This window comes from Protopterus annectens, chromosome 1.part0, assembly GCF_019279795.1.
Source record: "Protopterus annectens isolate FY-2018-M chromosome 1.part0, PAN1.0, whole genome shotgun sequence".
NCBI classification, from domain to species: Eukaryota; Metazoa; Chordata; order Ceratodontiformes; family Protopteridae; genus Protopterus; species Protopterus annectens.
The window spans coordinates 391246617-391264478 of record NC_056725.1 but is presented as its reverse complement, the minus strand read 5'-3'; the positions used below and the strand labels follow the sequence as shown (position 1 = coordinate 391264478).

Sequence of the window (17862 nt, the reverse complement as noted above, 5' to 3'; positions counted from 1 at the left end):
GTACACTTCTGTAGGTTCACTTATATGCACAAGTCTGCACTTCTGAAAAATGTAGCTAACTGACAATTTTTTTTTTTATTTTTCATTTTTAGAAAACAAAATACTCACTGACAATCCACATAACAACTGCCATGACAAGTATTAACTGGTCATTTATGGCCAGATCACTGCTGCATTGCAATAAAAAAGCAACTCTCTTGAGATTTAAAAATCATTGAAAAAACAGTAAAATCTAAAAAATATATTTTGTGTCTGGGTTGTAAGTCAATAAGGTAAATTATAGACACCAGTATGGTGGAAGATATGCAGTTTACCTGCCCTTAGTGTCACTTAAGGAACGTATTTCTTAGCTGAGACATAACTTCATTGCTGAGCAGTAGTCTGTTTGATTCAACATTTAGATATATGCTACTGAAAATAAAAATGACACACACACACACACACACACACACACACACACACACACACACACACACACACACACACACACACACACACACACACACACACACACACACACACACACACACACACACACACACACACACACACACACACACACACACACGCACACACACACACACATTTAGACTTTGTAGGCATGGCTGTAATCTAAATAATGACAGTGAGTCTTGCTCTTCCAAAGCAGTGTCCACTAGGTTGTTTCCTTTAGGGTAAAAAGGAGGTAAGATACTATAGGTCAACTGGAAGGCATGGTAAGGGCCACAATACTAGAATTGTTATCCTGGTCCAGATTTCAAAATGGGGACACAATGTTTTATTTGGAATATGCTCAGTAAAAGCAAAACAATGTATGAGTGGTTAACGTATGGTATATGTTGAAAACTTCTGCCAGCCATTTTGTCACCTACATCTTATCTGGTTCAAAGGTTCCACTGGTATTTTTTTAATCTATGTCTTCAATTATGCCTGAACAAGCTTTAAATATTTTTGTCTTCAATATTACTTCATGTTCACTTTTGCAAAGTATGTCAATTGTTTAAGGGGCAAGAATGTTAACTTCATAAGCGCTACCTTATTTACGTGGCACTTCATAAAGAGATTGTAAATCACTCTTATGACAGATAGCAGCAAGTAGGGCAAATAAACTGTAAATACTTCCAGAACCATTGAAAAAGTAGTAGTGTAAGAAAATTGCATATGTGTTACTTTAAGAAGGCAGTGCCATGACCATGGCAGGATATTAAAGCTCTCAGGAGAGCCAAACATTAACACCATTTTATTTATTTATTTTTTCTCAGAAACTTACAAAACAGCACAGTATTACTCCGAATGGCAGTTACCATGGTACCTATTGGCAATGGTTGTGTCAAATGTTCTTTCAAGAAATTACTTTATCTGCAAGTACAGTTCAGCACATCTCAACAACTTTTTTTTCCAGTATTTACAACCTGTGTCCCTTCAATTATAGAATCCAAGCTATTAGTCTACTGTTTCGCATCACTATTAACAGTGGCGAGATTTGTCACTACTTGACAAAAGTAGCCCTGACAATTCCTCACTTTAACAGAAGATTTGTCTTTATCCACTCTGAAACCAGCAGCTGTAGTGGTCACTATTACCAGCTGCGCTCCCTCCCAAGATTAGAACCCACTCTCCCACTATGCACACAAGGGCAGCGGAAGAAGAAACGCCAAGTCTGTTTTGCATTAAGACACAGGCAAGGCATCTTGGTGGTCTTTGGTTGGACTGATAGCATTGGTTTGTACCTTGCCTGAATCATCAGACAGCAGCAAGTTGTTCAATTTGCTTAGATTTAGATTGCTTTCCTCCCTCTGTTTTGCGGTGATTTCTACATCCTGATCTTCACTCTGTTTCACATCCTGTTCCCTGTTCTGCTCACCATCTGCATCCAGCTCTGCTTTCTCCTCCACACCTTGGTCAGTGTTCTGCACCGCATCTTGTCCCAGGCTGTGCTCTGTATTCTGATCCATGCTTTGATCTGGGCTCTCCTCCTCAATGCTGTCATTTGATATTACAGAAGTATCAGGTGTGTCAGGTGTGTGCACTGCATTCTGGATGCCATTAGTGAATGACGGCAGTGTGCTTGGTGTCAGATCTGCAACACCATCTATCACAGGTACCGGCGTTCTGGGAGTAGAAGGCTCTGCAGTGCCATTACTTGATGGCAGGGTCACCTTTTCCACTAATTTCCACTGTATGATACTCATGTCTTTTCCACCAGTAGAAACTAGGTGACCATCACTATGGCTAAAGCTGACATTGGTGACATGGCTGCTATGAGCACTGTATTTGTGGCTTGGAGCCTAAACAAAACAGAAGGAAAAAATTAGAAACAACAGTCACTACACAAAATGTCATTTAAAAACATGCAAGAATAAAGTATAAGCTGTAAAAGACTAGAAATAATGACATGAACTACCACAGAAATATTCTTAAAAATGTAATTAAAGAGCAGAAAGACACTATAAGCCTCTATATACTATAACAGGTTTGATATGGCTTCCTAAACCCTAACAGTAATACTACAAGTGGACATGCAGTTTCAGGAGTCAGACATCGTACCAGTGAGAAAGAAAAAGAAATCAGAGTAAAATATGATGTGAATTTTTTTTTACATTAATATTTTACTACCATTATTTTCTTACTTTTTTTGTTTCAGATCAAGTTATGTACATGATACAAAAACAAGTTATGGTACTGGAAAGGAGCAGTATACCTGTGTGCACATAGGTACATGGATGAATGTGTGTGCATAAGTATATGTATGTGTGTGGTAGGGATGAAGGAGTGACTCACATCAGATGACCTACACAAACAAAGAATACACATGTCAGCTCATGAAGACACATGAATGAGAATAATAAATCAAATTAACAAATGAATCCGGCAGAAGAAGGTATCACATTAAGATGGTTTTCTTTTTAAGGGCAAATGCCAGTGTGAAAAATGACCTTACTAGGTAATACAGAGAGTACTCTATAAAACAAACAAACAAAATAAATAAATAATTAAGTTATCTAGAAGTGTTTTCAACAAGGGAACATTAGGGCATTTAATCAGTGCACATATAAGCACTGCAGGAGTAAATAAGATGTGATTCAACTCGTACAAAAAAAAAAAATACAGCAAAATCACAGGTCACTAGAATTAGTTGCAAAATTTACAATACAAAATGAATATTTACATATATGCAGTAGCCTTTTAAATAAACTGGCGGATAGTGAAAATTATTCTGAATTTGGATATTCCCAGATGCAGTGAAACATGAAGAAAAAATCTAACCACTATAAGGTACAGATGCAAAGTTTGTTGCAGACAGTGATATCAGCAACAAACATAGACCCCCAGATTCACTAATCTTGCATGCAGGACTAGCTTAGTCCTGCACAGAAGTGCCCGTTTAGGAGCAGGACAGCAGCACGCCGTGCATATTAACAAGGCGCGCTGCCCGAGCTCCTAGGCTTAAACGGAGCATGTACGAGTGCAGGGGGCATGTCTGAGAGCAAAGCTCTCAGAATAAACATGCCCCTGCATTGTAGAACAGCAGAAGGTGTTAAGAAATGAGCAAGGTCATTCATAGGTGTCCTCATAAGTCCCCCATGTGTACAACAGCAACAGCACATAAAAATCAAATGAAGAAACCCTTTTATTCTTTACTTTAAAAATCCAAGTACAGCTAACTGTAGGTGCGAGGGGGTGTGCCCATCGCTTAGCAACGGTTAAAGCAGCTTAAAAGGCTGAAGAGGATAACAAGGAAGATATATGCAAATGAAGCAACACAGCAATAGTGTTGTGGGCAGAGCATTCGCCTAACGAGCAGGCATTCCCGGTTCAAGTCCCACTGCAGCACAGTTGATTTTACATGGCAAAGCATGTTATAACCAATATTTATGTTGCAAAATCCATGAAAAAACATATTTATGAACTGTTGTACTGCAGGAAATGCACATGTGAAGTGTCAGTGTCATAATGAATAAGGCACTAGTAAGCAGGTTTAAGCACAAATAAGTAGTACGTATGTGTAAGCACTAGTAAGCGTGTTTAAGTGCATTTGCGTGGGGGTAAGCATTGTCTATATAGATTAAGCAAAGTAGAAGCTAACTGAGTGTAAGAAACTGTAACCAGAAGTAAGTACTGCTGAGCTCCACGCAAACCCGCTTACAACTGCTTTAAAGTGCCTTAACCACTCTGTATACAACGGCCCATGTTCTGCACAGCAGCAAAATAAACAGCCTCTGCAAGGCTCGAACCCAGGACCCTGCACACCATAGAAAAAGTGATTTACCACTAAGCCACGCCAGATATAAATAAATCTGATGTTTTCAGAAACATAACCTCCAGTCCAGGCATGCAACAGTACAGAAAATGTATACCAACATCTAGATGTATGTGTGTGTAAATATAGTCATATCTAAACAGATACAACATATCTATATATGTATATATATATATATATATTTCTAAAAATATATACATAAATATTAATATATATGAACATATATACATGCAAATACCTACATCGACACATATTTGTTTCTACACATATATGTCTACATATACACAGCAAGTTACATATGTGTACCCAGATATATATATCTATGTAGGTATATACGTACATAGTTATATATATGTAAACAGATATATATATCTATACGGGGGGTCTATATTAGAACATCGAGGTTTCAAACCTTTGAATGTTCTAATACCGAACCCTATGCAGAGAAAGCTTAAAATATCGAAGCAACAGAAACCCAAATTTTTCCTAGGGAAAGAATTTGGTTGTCCATTTCTACTACTTCGGTATTTTCAACGCTGAGGTGGAAAGTTACGGGTCGGGTTCAGGTAAGTGTGCGACTGTGTGGATGTGAGGGTTAGGGCAGGTTAGGTGAGTTAGGGTTAGGGCGCAGGTTAGGTATGTGTGCGATTGCGTGGACATGAGGGCTAGGGCAGTTTAGGTGAGTTAAGGTTAGGGAGCGGGTGAGGTGAGTGTGCGATACTGATGGAACTTAGGGTTAGGGTTTGGGTTAAGGTAAGTGGATAGTTAATGGTGTGTGTATATAGTTTAGTGTAGGGTTAGGTGTAAGATTTTAGGTGTATGTGAGTGGATTGCTGTTTGTTTGGTGTGCTTGTGTTGTGTGTATGTGTTTCGGAACAGTGATTTTTTCCCTAGGAAAAAATCGCTGTTCTGCCAGTTTGGGATTGCAAGCTTTCACTTACACAGGGTCGATTAATCACTGTTTGCTTTTTTTAAGCGGTCAGTGATCTAATATAGACCCTATATAGGTATATATGGCCATACATCTGTAGATAGCAATGGCAGATTATCAAAAACACATATGTCCACATGCACTGTTAATGGGGATGAGAGGCCCCACACACTATACATCTTGTATGAATAGGCATCCCACCTCCACAGCCAAACATGTCCACCCTGCAATACACTACCAGGTGTTGCAGATCCCATAACCAGGACCTGACATGACATGGGCACAAGATGTTAAGAGTACATCCCACCTGTATGATGTCAGGCTGGTATTGGTAACATATCATGCAGTGCATTCTACCTCCCATAAGAAACATAAAATGTGGAAGCCATCAACATCCCCAGGATACAGATACACAGACACAGATATGCAAACACAGATATACATACATATATATATATATATATATATATATATATATATATATATATATATATATATATATAGAGAGAGAGAGAGAGAGAGAGAGAGAGATATGTGACTACACATACACACGCAGATATATGTACAGTAAGATACATATGTAGAAGGTGCATACAATATGGAACAGCCACTATGCCTACAGTTAACACCTGAACAACTGGACACTGTATGGGCCACCCATACAAATGACAATCGCTGCCTGCAACATATACCCACAGAGTGGTCATAGGAAAAAACATCACACACAGGTTTGCAAAAATGGAAAATCTTTAATTGTGTACTATTACAGTTCTATATGCCATGTCATATAGCTGTTCAGACACTGACATCCATTTAAACAGATTAATGCAACTGTGAAACAGTTATACTAATACAGTAGTCTGGAAAGGTTCACAACTGTTGCTGTCCAGGCCAAGCCCTTCAAACTGTACAATAGTGAGGACAGACTGGGCCACAGGATACCAAACAATCAACAGTATGTAATGCAGGTGTATAGTTCAGCAGCCTCTGTCTACACTCTGTACAAAATCAGTAGGTGGCAAAGACGTCATGTGACCAAATGGGTTGTAAATGTTGCATAACAGAGCATAACTGACACCATCACAAGCACACTGACAAACAGAACAGTCTGTATGGCAGGAGGCAGTAGGCTTGCATTAACCCAATTTATGTAAGCAATGTAAATATAGGTGAAGTATACGGTACTATACATCCACATACCTTAAGGCAGCTCACCCCTGATACCCCCATATTTTGTAACAGCCTAGGTCATTTATGGTGACCTCCCCAGACTCAATAATACAGGGCCATATACCACTGTTACATACACTGGCCTCTGGAGAGCATAAGAGCACACATGTATTGTATAGGTGATGCCCACACATATATGGCGCCAGCCCCACCATATGTGTGGGTATACCAACAGCAGTGGACTGATGGCAGCAATGGCATTGTGATATACTCACAGCCCACTATAGATCAACTTCCGACAGCATGTCATATGTGCAAAGTTGGTATGTAGGTGGAGGACAGAGGCTGGAACACAGGCACAAATGTGGAAAACTGTTCCATACACTAAGCAAATTACTCAGTGAATTGAGGTTAGAAACAGAAATGAATGTGGCCATGTACTGATAGCACTCAACACACTCACTGCCAATGAAATATATGGCACAGGACCTGTGTGGTGGACAGACAACGCATGATAGGCACACCTTTGGCCAACAAGAGGATAGGCCCACAGTTGAGAGCTATGCAGACAGACTGCATTCCAAGGTAAAGTAGTATGTGTACACATGCACACACTGTAACACCAGTACTATACAAAGCATAACGCAACTCTACTCACACTCTGTCTGTAGTTCCTGAACCTCCTACAAATATGTGGCTGCCTGAGTGTGCCGGTTCTCCTGTAAGAGGTATTGCTACCTGCTGTCTGTAACACTGATGCCCACAAACAGGAAGAATGTCCATCACACAGGAAATGTAAAGGGACCACACTCACATGATGTAGGGGGTTTAGAGTAGGTGGTTGCCATGACAGTAGTAATTGGAAGTACTACACATGTGTAATCATATATATATATATATATATATATATATATATATATATATATATATATATATATATATATATGGCTATCTGGATAATAATATGTACATATATTTCCACCATATGTCCTGGACATGGAGTGTAGCCCTACCCCAGCCTCTATAGTTCCACAGTCATAGTGCAAGGGGATGTCAGGTATGTATAGCAGGTATATTAGAAGACTACTGCTACTGTCATTGGGATTGTCTTCACAAACATGGTGTGTGTTGGAGGTCACATCTGCTTATAGCATGTGTGCCATTGGCTACTGACAGACATCCTAAGGACCTCATAGTAAAGTACTGCTGCTAGCATGTAATGCCCCTGTGGACTGCAGCACAGACATTGGCCAAAACATGTGGACATTCTGATACACTCCGTACAGTTCAGAGGTATATATATATATATAACCCCTTAGTGCTAAACATGTGTACCATGCCTGACAATATGGATGTAGACAGCCATGTAGATGGGTATAACATGTAATGACTGGAATACATTTGCCACCATAGGTTATGCATTCACACACCCCTGTCTGGCCTGACACAAAATAACCGCTGGTACAGGGGTGCCATGGCCACATACTACCCACTAGATACTGACATACATCTGTAAAGCATACCACTGCTCTGTCTGACATACATGACTGTTAAGGGAGGCCCAGCAGCAGTACATCTGGCAAGTATCTGCACATGACATCTCACTGGGTAAGTACACTAAGCTGCTAGGCATGTAACAATGCACTGTGCAGGCTACAGGAAGACTGGCTCAACACTGACCTACATCTCCTATGGGAGAATGCACATGTACCTGCATATACAGCAGGCTCTATAGACATGTCACAGCACAAGGTAAGATACACCTGTATGAAAGTGCATAACCACAACCAATGTGAACACAGCCACAACCACATATGTTAAGCTACCATAATATTACAGTATATGAACTATCTGTTCGACACCATCCTCATATGTGCCCCTCAGAGACTGACCCTACATATACTGGGCTCCTACACAGTTTGGTCTGATGGCTGTCTCTGGTATGGGACATATGTGTGTATGGCCCTATAAACATGTACGCCAATACGGTACCATACAGTGGAGCAGCATGTAACATCAGATAGGACGGGACCTAGAACAATGACATCTACCACAGTCTGTACACAGGCTAAAATACATATTAACAATACTCACACTGTCGACATTCACCATAAGTACACAGACCTCAGTACTGTACAAACATCTACAGAATATCCAGGTTATGTCATCAAATATGATCCCTACTGTATATAACGTGTAGCAGTCTGATATCTCACTGGCTTGTTATCAGATATGATGACACTAATTATGGTGTACAGCACATATGCACTACTTCATGCATGACATATGTACACAGATTGACAGAGTTGTGGCTGGAAGCATATACACAGAGCCAATAATGACATGTTGCTGTGATAACCTCATACATTTACAGTTGTAACAGGGTTTGTTGCAACATATATCCTATGAGGGATATGAAGCCGGTAACTGTCACGGTTTTCACCATCTACAGATTGCAATCCTCACACTACCTTCTGCAGTCCACAGATAGATGCTCCATTGGTAACACATGCAAATAAAGGCACAACACTGCCCTGTCTGCAGATGACCCTGCAGATGGGGATTCCTCATAAACATGAAACTGCCATGGCAGGTATTGAGACATGTAGGACACTCATATCCACACACACACTGTTAAACCAATAGTACTCCAAATGCAGTATAGCAGCACTTACAGTTTGTAGTCAGGTCAGGCACATCCCCCTCCTGTGTGTTGCCCTGTTTCCACAGTGTATGTTGTTAAAGGTAAATCCCCAATCCATCCGAGATGCTGTTTGCCAAACAACAGATCTAGTTCCTGCTCACAGTGAATGAAAAGGGCCAACACCAACATGATGTTCCTAGATATTGGAATGTGTTTCCATGCAATTGGCTATGACACTGTTACCACAGCTGTTCCACATGCAATAAGCAAGGGGAGGGCTGCAATTTGCGCAGAGCCCATCAGCTGATCATGAGCATCACTTAAAATACACATGCTGCTGCCAAGCAAAGAAGGTGTAGGTCTCCACATCTACCAGAGAGGGAGTAGAAGAGGCAGACAGAGGCAAAGACAAGTCAGGGAGGAGTGGGAGAGTAAAACCTAAGCATGTTTGTGTCACACACCTACCAGCACAGGGTATCAAACCCCTGACAACTATATAGTGCTATCACAGTTCTATGCAGATACTGGATGCACCACATGGATTACCTGTTGTGGAGCCCTCAGAACATATATGTGATGGTGACTGACATTTGCAACAGGGATATGGTAGCTATATGGTAGGTGACATACACGTGCCTGTCCACATGAACAGGTGCCAGCATCAACACAGCCACACTCTCACAGGGACGCCCACACATTGACATGCTTGGCAGGTCCAGGATTACAACTCATCAGTAGTGGGATTGCCACAACACATCACTGTGCAGGTATCACATGCACCACATGGGTCATACAGGGGTTGTATGGACAAAGGGTATGGGGAGGTGTCTTGACATCAGACAGCATGCTTCAGTATGCCCATGGGGGTTGTAGGGAGTGTGGATGTGAACGAACGCACCATACAACACACACATAAACACACAGGGTGCCAGTACTGACATGCATAGGTGCATGTCTGCATGGGTGTGTGGTGGTTGGCTGTGCCAGATGGCTGTACAATGCTAGGCATTGGGTATACCTTGGCATCAGGCCACATGACAATGGTCTGCATTGTGGATCAAGGCTGTAGTGTCTGCATTTGGCCACACAGGTGGGTACTGTATCCCCCATCCAGTCACCTGGGTGACTATTGTGTGTGGCCAATGCTGTGCATCGCCTGCCATGTATGCGTTCCTTAGTCCATGACATGGATGGTGTCTGGGATGTGCACACCTCACACATGCATGTACAGTGACATGTGTAACTGTACCTGGGGTGTCTGGCCCATGTTGTGAACAAAGGTTATCATCAGATGTGCCAGTCTTGCCCACCTGCGGCGGGAACTGGTAATGGGCAGCAGGTTTACCCTGCACCTACATTGATAGCATGCTAATGGCATTCCCTGGTGTCAGCGGCATCTGTCCATACAGGGCATGTTGTCAGGCATGACATGTCCTTTTTGGGTCACAAGTGATGGCACCACAGGTGTTACAGGTGTCCATTGGGGAACATGAGGAAGGTGCACTGTCTGCATGTACATGCATACTGGACAAATGGACAGAGTGCCATGCCCTCTGTAGCCCACAGCTATCACTCCATAGTTACTATCAGTGGCCAATATGCAGTGAACTACCCACATATTGGCTGTTGCCAACGCATGTGTTTGTGTATATGAGACATGGGTTGAGAGTATGCTCTGGGTAATACTGGGGTTGATAACTGTGATTGCCTGGCCTTGATGTCACATGTATGGGTATGGCTTTGCACCCCAGCCTCTCAGCTATTTCACATCTGTTATCCCTGTATGGTGGACAATATGATATATAGTAGGGCCACCATATAAGAAATATGCAAAACCTGCTCCACATTGGCCACAGGTGTCACACACTCACAACCACCTCCACAAAGGATACGTGTTGCAGTTAAGACACACACGCACTCACACACCTGTCATGTCTGGGAGTAGAACCCCTACCTAACTAGTTTATTACACTACAGCACTACCCAGTTGTAGTACGCGCCACGGAGATTACTGGAGTACTCCTTCCCCAAAGGTGTATGTCACATTGGATGACATCAGCAGGATTGCTAAAGTAGGACATTTGAATTGTAGTGAGTGTGACTAACCTAAAATGCATTGCTCCCTACACAGACAGTGACGCATACACAAAACATCCGCAACCAACATGTGTGGGCTTAGAACCCCTAACAGAGGTCTATATCACACTACAGCATGGAGCTGTTATAGGACGCACCACTGGGATTACAGCAGAACTCCTTCACCAAAGGTGTATTTCACAGTGAATGACATCAGCAGGATTGCCAAAGTAGGCCATTTGAACTGCACTGTATGTGACTAGCCTAAAATGCATTGCTCCCTACACAGTGACACACACAAAAAACATCCACAACTGACATGTGTGGGTATAGAACCCCTAACAGAGGTCTATATCACACTACAGCATGTAGCTGTTATAGGACGCACCACGGGGATTACTAGAAAACTCCTTCCCCAAAGGTGTATTTCACAATGAATGACATCAGCAGGCTTGCCAAAGTAGGCCATTTAAAATGTACTGTGTGTGACTAGCCTAAAATGCATTGCTCCCTACACAGTGACACACACAAAAAACATCCACAACCGACATAGGTGGGTATAGAACCCCTAACAGAGGTCTATATCACACTACAGCATGGAGCTGTTACAGGATGCACCATGGGGATTACTAGAGAACTCCTTCCCCAAAGGTGTATTTCACAATGAATGACATTAGCAGAATTGCCAAAGTAGGTCATTTGAAATCTACTGTGTGTGACTAGCCTAAAATGCATTGCTCCCTACACAGACAGTGACACACACACAAAACATCCAAAACCGACATGGGTGGGTATAGAACCCCTAGAAGAGGTCTATATCACACTACAGCATGGAGCTGTTACAGGACGCACCACAGAGATCACTAGAGAACTCCTTCCCCAAAGACAAATTTCACAATGAACGACATCAGCAGGATTGCCAAAGTACGCCATTTGAAATGTACTGAGTGTGACTAGCTTATAATGCATTGCTCCATACACAAACATTTAAACACACACAAAACATCCATAACTGCCATGGGTGGGGATGGAACCCTACCACAGTTCTAAGTCACACTACAACAGTAGACAGTTATGGCATGCGCTATGGAGATTACTGGGCTACACACACACACACACACACACACACACACACACACACACACACACACACACACACACACACACACACACACACACACACACACACACACACACACAAACTTGCCATGTCTGGGATTAGAACACCTACCTAACTACTTTATCACACTACAGCAGTACACAGTTACAGGAAGCGCTATGGAGATTACTGGGCTACAACCTTCCCAGAGGTGCATTTCTAGGTGGGTGACATCAGCAGCCTTGCCAAAGTTGAGTACATGAATTGTAAGGAGTGTGAGTACCCTAAAAGGCATTGCTATCTACACAGACAGGGTCAGACAGACACATATACACACACACAAACGAGTGCAAAACAAAAACTGAATGAAATATGTAAGGAGAAAATACCACTCTGGACACAGAAATAAATATAAAGTTAACGCTTTCGTTTATAAAATATATAAACTTCTTCAGACCTGAAGAAGTTTATATATTTTATAAACAAAAGTGTTAACTTTATATTTATTTCTGTGTCCAGAGTGGTATTTTCTCCTTACATATACACACACACACTTGCCATGTCTGGGATTAGAACACCTACCTAACTACTTTATTACACTACAGCAGTATGCAGTTACAGGACACGCTATGGAGATTGCTGGGCTACAACCTTCACAGAGGTGTATTTCTAGGTGGGTGGCATCAGCAGCCTTGCCAAAGTTAAGTATATGAATTGTAGGGAGTGTGAGTACCCTAAAAAGCATTGCTCTCTACACAGTCAGAGACAGACAGACATGCACACAGGCACACACACACACACACACACACACACACACACACACACACACACACACACACACTTGCCAAGTCTGGGGTTATAACTCCTACCTAACTAGTTTATCACACTACAGAAGTATACAGTTATGGGACACACCAAGGAGATTACTGGGCTACAACTCTCCCAAAGGTGTATTTCACATTGGATGACCTCAGCACGCTTGTCATAGTAGGGCTATGAGGAGGGCGGTGTGTGCATGGACCATAACTCATTCATCTAGGGGTTGACACGCCACATGCAGGCACACATGGGGTCATATTTCACAGGTATGTGTATACAGCTGCTAGATGACTACTTCCTTGTGCAGTCATGTTGCAGAGCTGGCACGTGCACCACATAGTCTGTAATGCTGACAGATGCTGGTGGCTAGTATCTGCAGTGAGTGACATCTGCACCTCATGCATTTGGGGCCGTTTGGCTGTGTGCTGGGTGGGACAGGCCTGGATGGCTCCTTGTCACAGTCACCCGCTTCCACACATCTATGTACGTCTACCTTTGACTTATTATAGTGTGTTGTCCTGACATATATGTCTGTATTCCTATCCACTGTGTGTCCAATGCATGAGTGCTGCATACTGACGAGTGTCTGTACTAACAACTGCAACTGCCAGATATGTCTGGTCCACTGGTGTTTTCAGACATGGCTGTGTGAGCATGCCCAGTATGACCTTTCAGTATGTTGACTGACATTGCCTTCATTTCTTTAATCTATCCAACTATTTCTACATTTCTACACAGGGTTGGGGGGGCACACCTGACTGTTATTTCATTATTCTGTACTATGTGGGGGGCACACGTGACACTTGTACACATTTGCTATGACTGTACTGGTATGTCAGGTACTCCATTTCATTCTGTATTGCTAACTATCATGCTGACTAGAGGCATACCAGTGCACTAAAGATCATGGCTTGGGTTGCCCTACATCTTACTGTCTGACTTCCTACCCCTCAGAACTAACATTCCACTGCCTGCCCTGCTGTGGTCTGTCTGTGTAGGCTGGGGGGAGGTTAACCATAACCATCATTCTGGTGCCATGGCACAGGCTCTGTTTGGGTTTGTCTGCACCTGTCCTGCTGGCTGAGACTGTTGTTGGGTATGTGAACTGCCCTGACTGGCATGTGTAGGTCATATGGACACACATGTCACTCAGCACATTTCCTGCAGTGGGTTTTGTCACCCTGTGTAGTACTGGCTACTATGGTGACTCCAGTATGTGTTACAGATTTCATGGTGCCACTATGGGTGTCTACTGTCTGCTGCCATAACATTCAGCCACCCGATTCCCTTGCATGCTCACATCCATACCATAGCTACAGGTAACGACACATTCTACTTCATTTGGCAATTGGTAGGTTGATTGACTTACCTTGAGGGTGTGCCAGACTTGCGGATGGTGCTGGAGGGCTGCCTATGTCAGATGCACATAGTACACTCCCTATACATGGTTGAGCACAGGTAGTGTCATGTTTGGCATCCCTTTTACTGTATGTGTGAGTCAGAGAGAGATGTCATTCCCTGGGTCCCTACTGTGTCAGTGCATGTGCTATGCACTGTCTCTTTGCCAAGGCCAGGGCATACTGGGCACACCTCCTACTGCCTAGTGGGGCAGGCTCAGACTGTTCCTCCTCCAGGTCACTCTGTGCCTGTGCAGGCCTAGGCATTGTTGGGGGGATGTGTGGCCCTGCCCTATGCTGTTCCTGCTGCAGCTGTTTCCGCACGATCACACTGTGTAGCATAGCACATACCATAACAATTTGGGTACATGTAGCTGGTGAATACTGCAAGTCTCAACCGGATGTGTCCAGACACTGGAACCGTGACCTGAGCATCCCAAACACACGCTCTGTTATATTTCTGGCCTGTGCGTGTGCCTCATTATGGCGTTGTTGTTTAGGTGTGTGTGCATTTCTGATGGGTGTCATCAGCCACGGCTCCAGTGTGTACCCAGCATCCCCCACTAGGTGACCGTAGGGGATGTCCCCATTGGCAAATCTCTGGTACAGCTGCATCAGATGCCATATGTGGGAATCATCATAGCTTCCAGGGCAGCCAGCACACACATTCAGATGATGGCGGGGATACCCCTGCTTTTGATGTAGGCCCTACCCTGCTCACCAGGTGGCGCTTTAATGTGTATGTGCATGCAGTCTATAGCACCCACTACCCCAGGGTATTCTGCTATTTGGTGGAAGAGACGCATACTGCTGGTCAACACCTCACGGGCGTTGAGGAAATATATGTGCTCACAGGCTTGTGTTGACATGGCATCCAGGAAATGGTGGAGTACTCTGGATGCTGATGCCTGTGAGATCCCCATGATATCCCCAGTTGAGATCTGGGAGGTACCTGTGGCTAGTATACCTAGGCCTACACATACCTTGGTATCCACTGGGATGGGTTCTCCTCGGTCAGTTTGGTGTGGCATGTGTGCCTGGAACAGCTCAACAATTTGCTGTAGGAGGTCTCTGTCCACCTTATAGCGCTCCACTATCTCCAGCTCATGTAGCCCCTAGTAGGCTACCCTGGGTCTGTACACTCTTCTCCGTCTCCTCACTGTGGGTTGTTCGGCAGCATTCACATCCTTACAAACCTCAGCCTCTTGCACATGTTGTTCTATGTTGCCTGCCTGCTGCAGCCCTTCTCATTTTGTAGGTTTGTTTGTTAAAATTTCCCCGCTTGTATACACCAGTGGTGTAGAGTGTGGGAAAAACCAGAGGGGAAGGTGTTTGCTTAGTTTATAGTAGTGTTCTGGGCTGGGCTGGCCTGTTGCCTGTGTAACTGGCTGATTCTGATACATTTCACCTGCCAGCTATCCTAGTTCTCCTTGATTACCTTCCTACTGCTGTTTTCCCTTCCCATTGCCTCCCTGGTTAAGCCCTTGTGTGCACTGTGCAAACAGAGTGCAAAAATGTGCACACTGCTGCTATTTCCTGGTTTAACTTCTTTTTTCGTCCTGTAAAACCCAGTGAGTGGCACGGTGCGCACACCTGCTTAGGCTTTGTAAAGAGTGCTAGGCAGGTTTAGACACACCCCCTAGCTAGGAGCAAACCAAAGCCACAGGGCTGCAATCTGCTTACAGTTTGCCTGACACACATCCCCATGATGTCACCTACCTCCAAGGCTATTCCTACTCTTACACTATTGGGACTTGACTCACATCCTGGGGAACACTGGGATTCACTATCCTTCCCCTCATTTGCATAGGATTGCCTGCTAATGCATAGTTACATATCTCACACTGAGGCTCCCCCCTTAGCAACCACTACTCACTGGCCAGGTTGTCCTCTGCCTGCCATTGACTTGCATGGCAGAATATTGATTTTAGTTAGAATGCTTATTTAGGTTTATTTTATTATTTTCCCCTCGATCCCATTTGCGGGCTGCTGCCTTACGCTTAAACATCCGAGATCGGGTAAAAAAAATAACAGTTGTTTTTTTTTTATATTTTTTTTTGTTTGCAATGCCAATGGCCTTATACTTGGCCACTGGCATGCTTACTATTTGGTATGTAGCCTTTATTCGGAGCTGTTATAGCTCTGTTTTGGATTTTGAAGAAATCTACTCAGTTACTAACCAAGTACATTTCTGCACATAGCACTAGTCTTGCATGGACTGTTGCGAGCTTCCTGGATTGCAAAATCACCTCATTTGCATGGATTTCACCTGCATATGGGGTTATTTGCATACCAGCACTTAGTCCATGCAAGATTAGTGCAGGAGCACTCGTGCACACCCCTGCGGGCTGTTCCTGGATCGCACGGCAGACATTTTGCTGCTTGAGCTCCTGCACAGATCTTGCACTTCTTGCAAACTTTTAAGAATCCGGGGAAGAATCTTCATTCAGCCTAAATGAGCCATTTGTGTAGAGAATTTCCATCATGTGAAACAAAACTAATGCACACACCACTGTCACTCAGCTTAAGTTGTGCTAATAAAAACATTTAATACTAGGAAAGCTTTGTTATATGGACATGGATAGTAAGATACAAGCAATTAACATGTTTTAGTCCCATTAGTCTTACACACAGGTCAGGAATATTTTTATCAACCAAAGGAGTAGTTTTGGATAGCAATTAATAAAGAGCTGAAGGACTTTATCTGGGAGGGGAGGACGGCAAGAGTCAAGTGGAATAAACTGATTCTTCCAGTAAAACAGAGCGGATTAGGAAAACACGATTTGAAGGGGTATTTCATAGCTACACAGTTAAGGCTCCTGTACAAAGCACAAGCAAAAAAATATAATTCGAAAGGGGATAATGATGAAACGGGGGGAAGCTTAGGAAACTAGGAGAGATTGGTATTTTGGATAAAGGCCTTTAAGGAGAATAACAATAATCATACATAACATTATAGCCATTAAGTAGAAGAAAGTATCCTAAGAACTAAGCTAACATGGGAATGGAGAAAGGAGATTCTGCTGATAGGGATGAATGCAATTAGGGATATAGACAATAGGCAAGAGGGGGCTGGAATGTATTGGAGAAAACTGTCAAATGAACCAAGGTATTGGGAGAAAATAACTAGAGAGAGAAAGATGATAGAATAGGAGGATGCCAAGAATTTATTTGGACTGCAGTTTAGAGATTGCCTTCCCTATCAAGGATTAATATCAGAGTATAGGCAAAGAGAAATAAATGGGGAGGGGGGGATCTTAAATGAAAGACCAGCAATGGTAGAGTTTTTAGTCAAATCTAGAGGAGAAGCCGTCATTAAAAAAAAAAGAATAATTAGTAGAGCATATAAAATATTGGGTCTACTTTAGACAAATGAAAACGCAATCTCTCGAATGCTCAAATGAGCGAATAATCATATCAGAAGTGGTATTTTGGGACTGCAGTACAGTGAAGAGTGGGATATTT

General features: G+C 43.0%; 1 protein-coding gene across 4 annotated transcripts in view; it reads right to left on the bottom strand.

Moving 5' to 3' along the window:
• Positions 1 to 781: 781 nt before the first annotated feature.
• Positions 782 to 17862, bottom strand: part of EML4 (EMAP like 4) — a 1975061-nt gene continuing 1957980 nt past the window's right edge. For all 4 annotated transcript variants that reach the window (XM_044060268.1, XM_044060269.1, XM_044060261.1 and 1 more), the window contains one exon: positions 782 to 2288. In XM_044060268.1, the coding sequence (XP_043916203.1) occupies positions 1671 to 2288 (618 nt within the window). In that variant the 3' untranslated portion in view covers positions 782 to 1670. The remainder of the gene's footprint in view (positions 2289 to 17862) is intronic.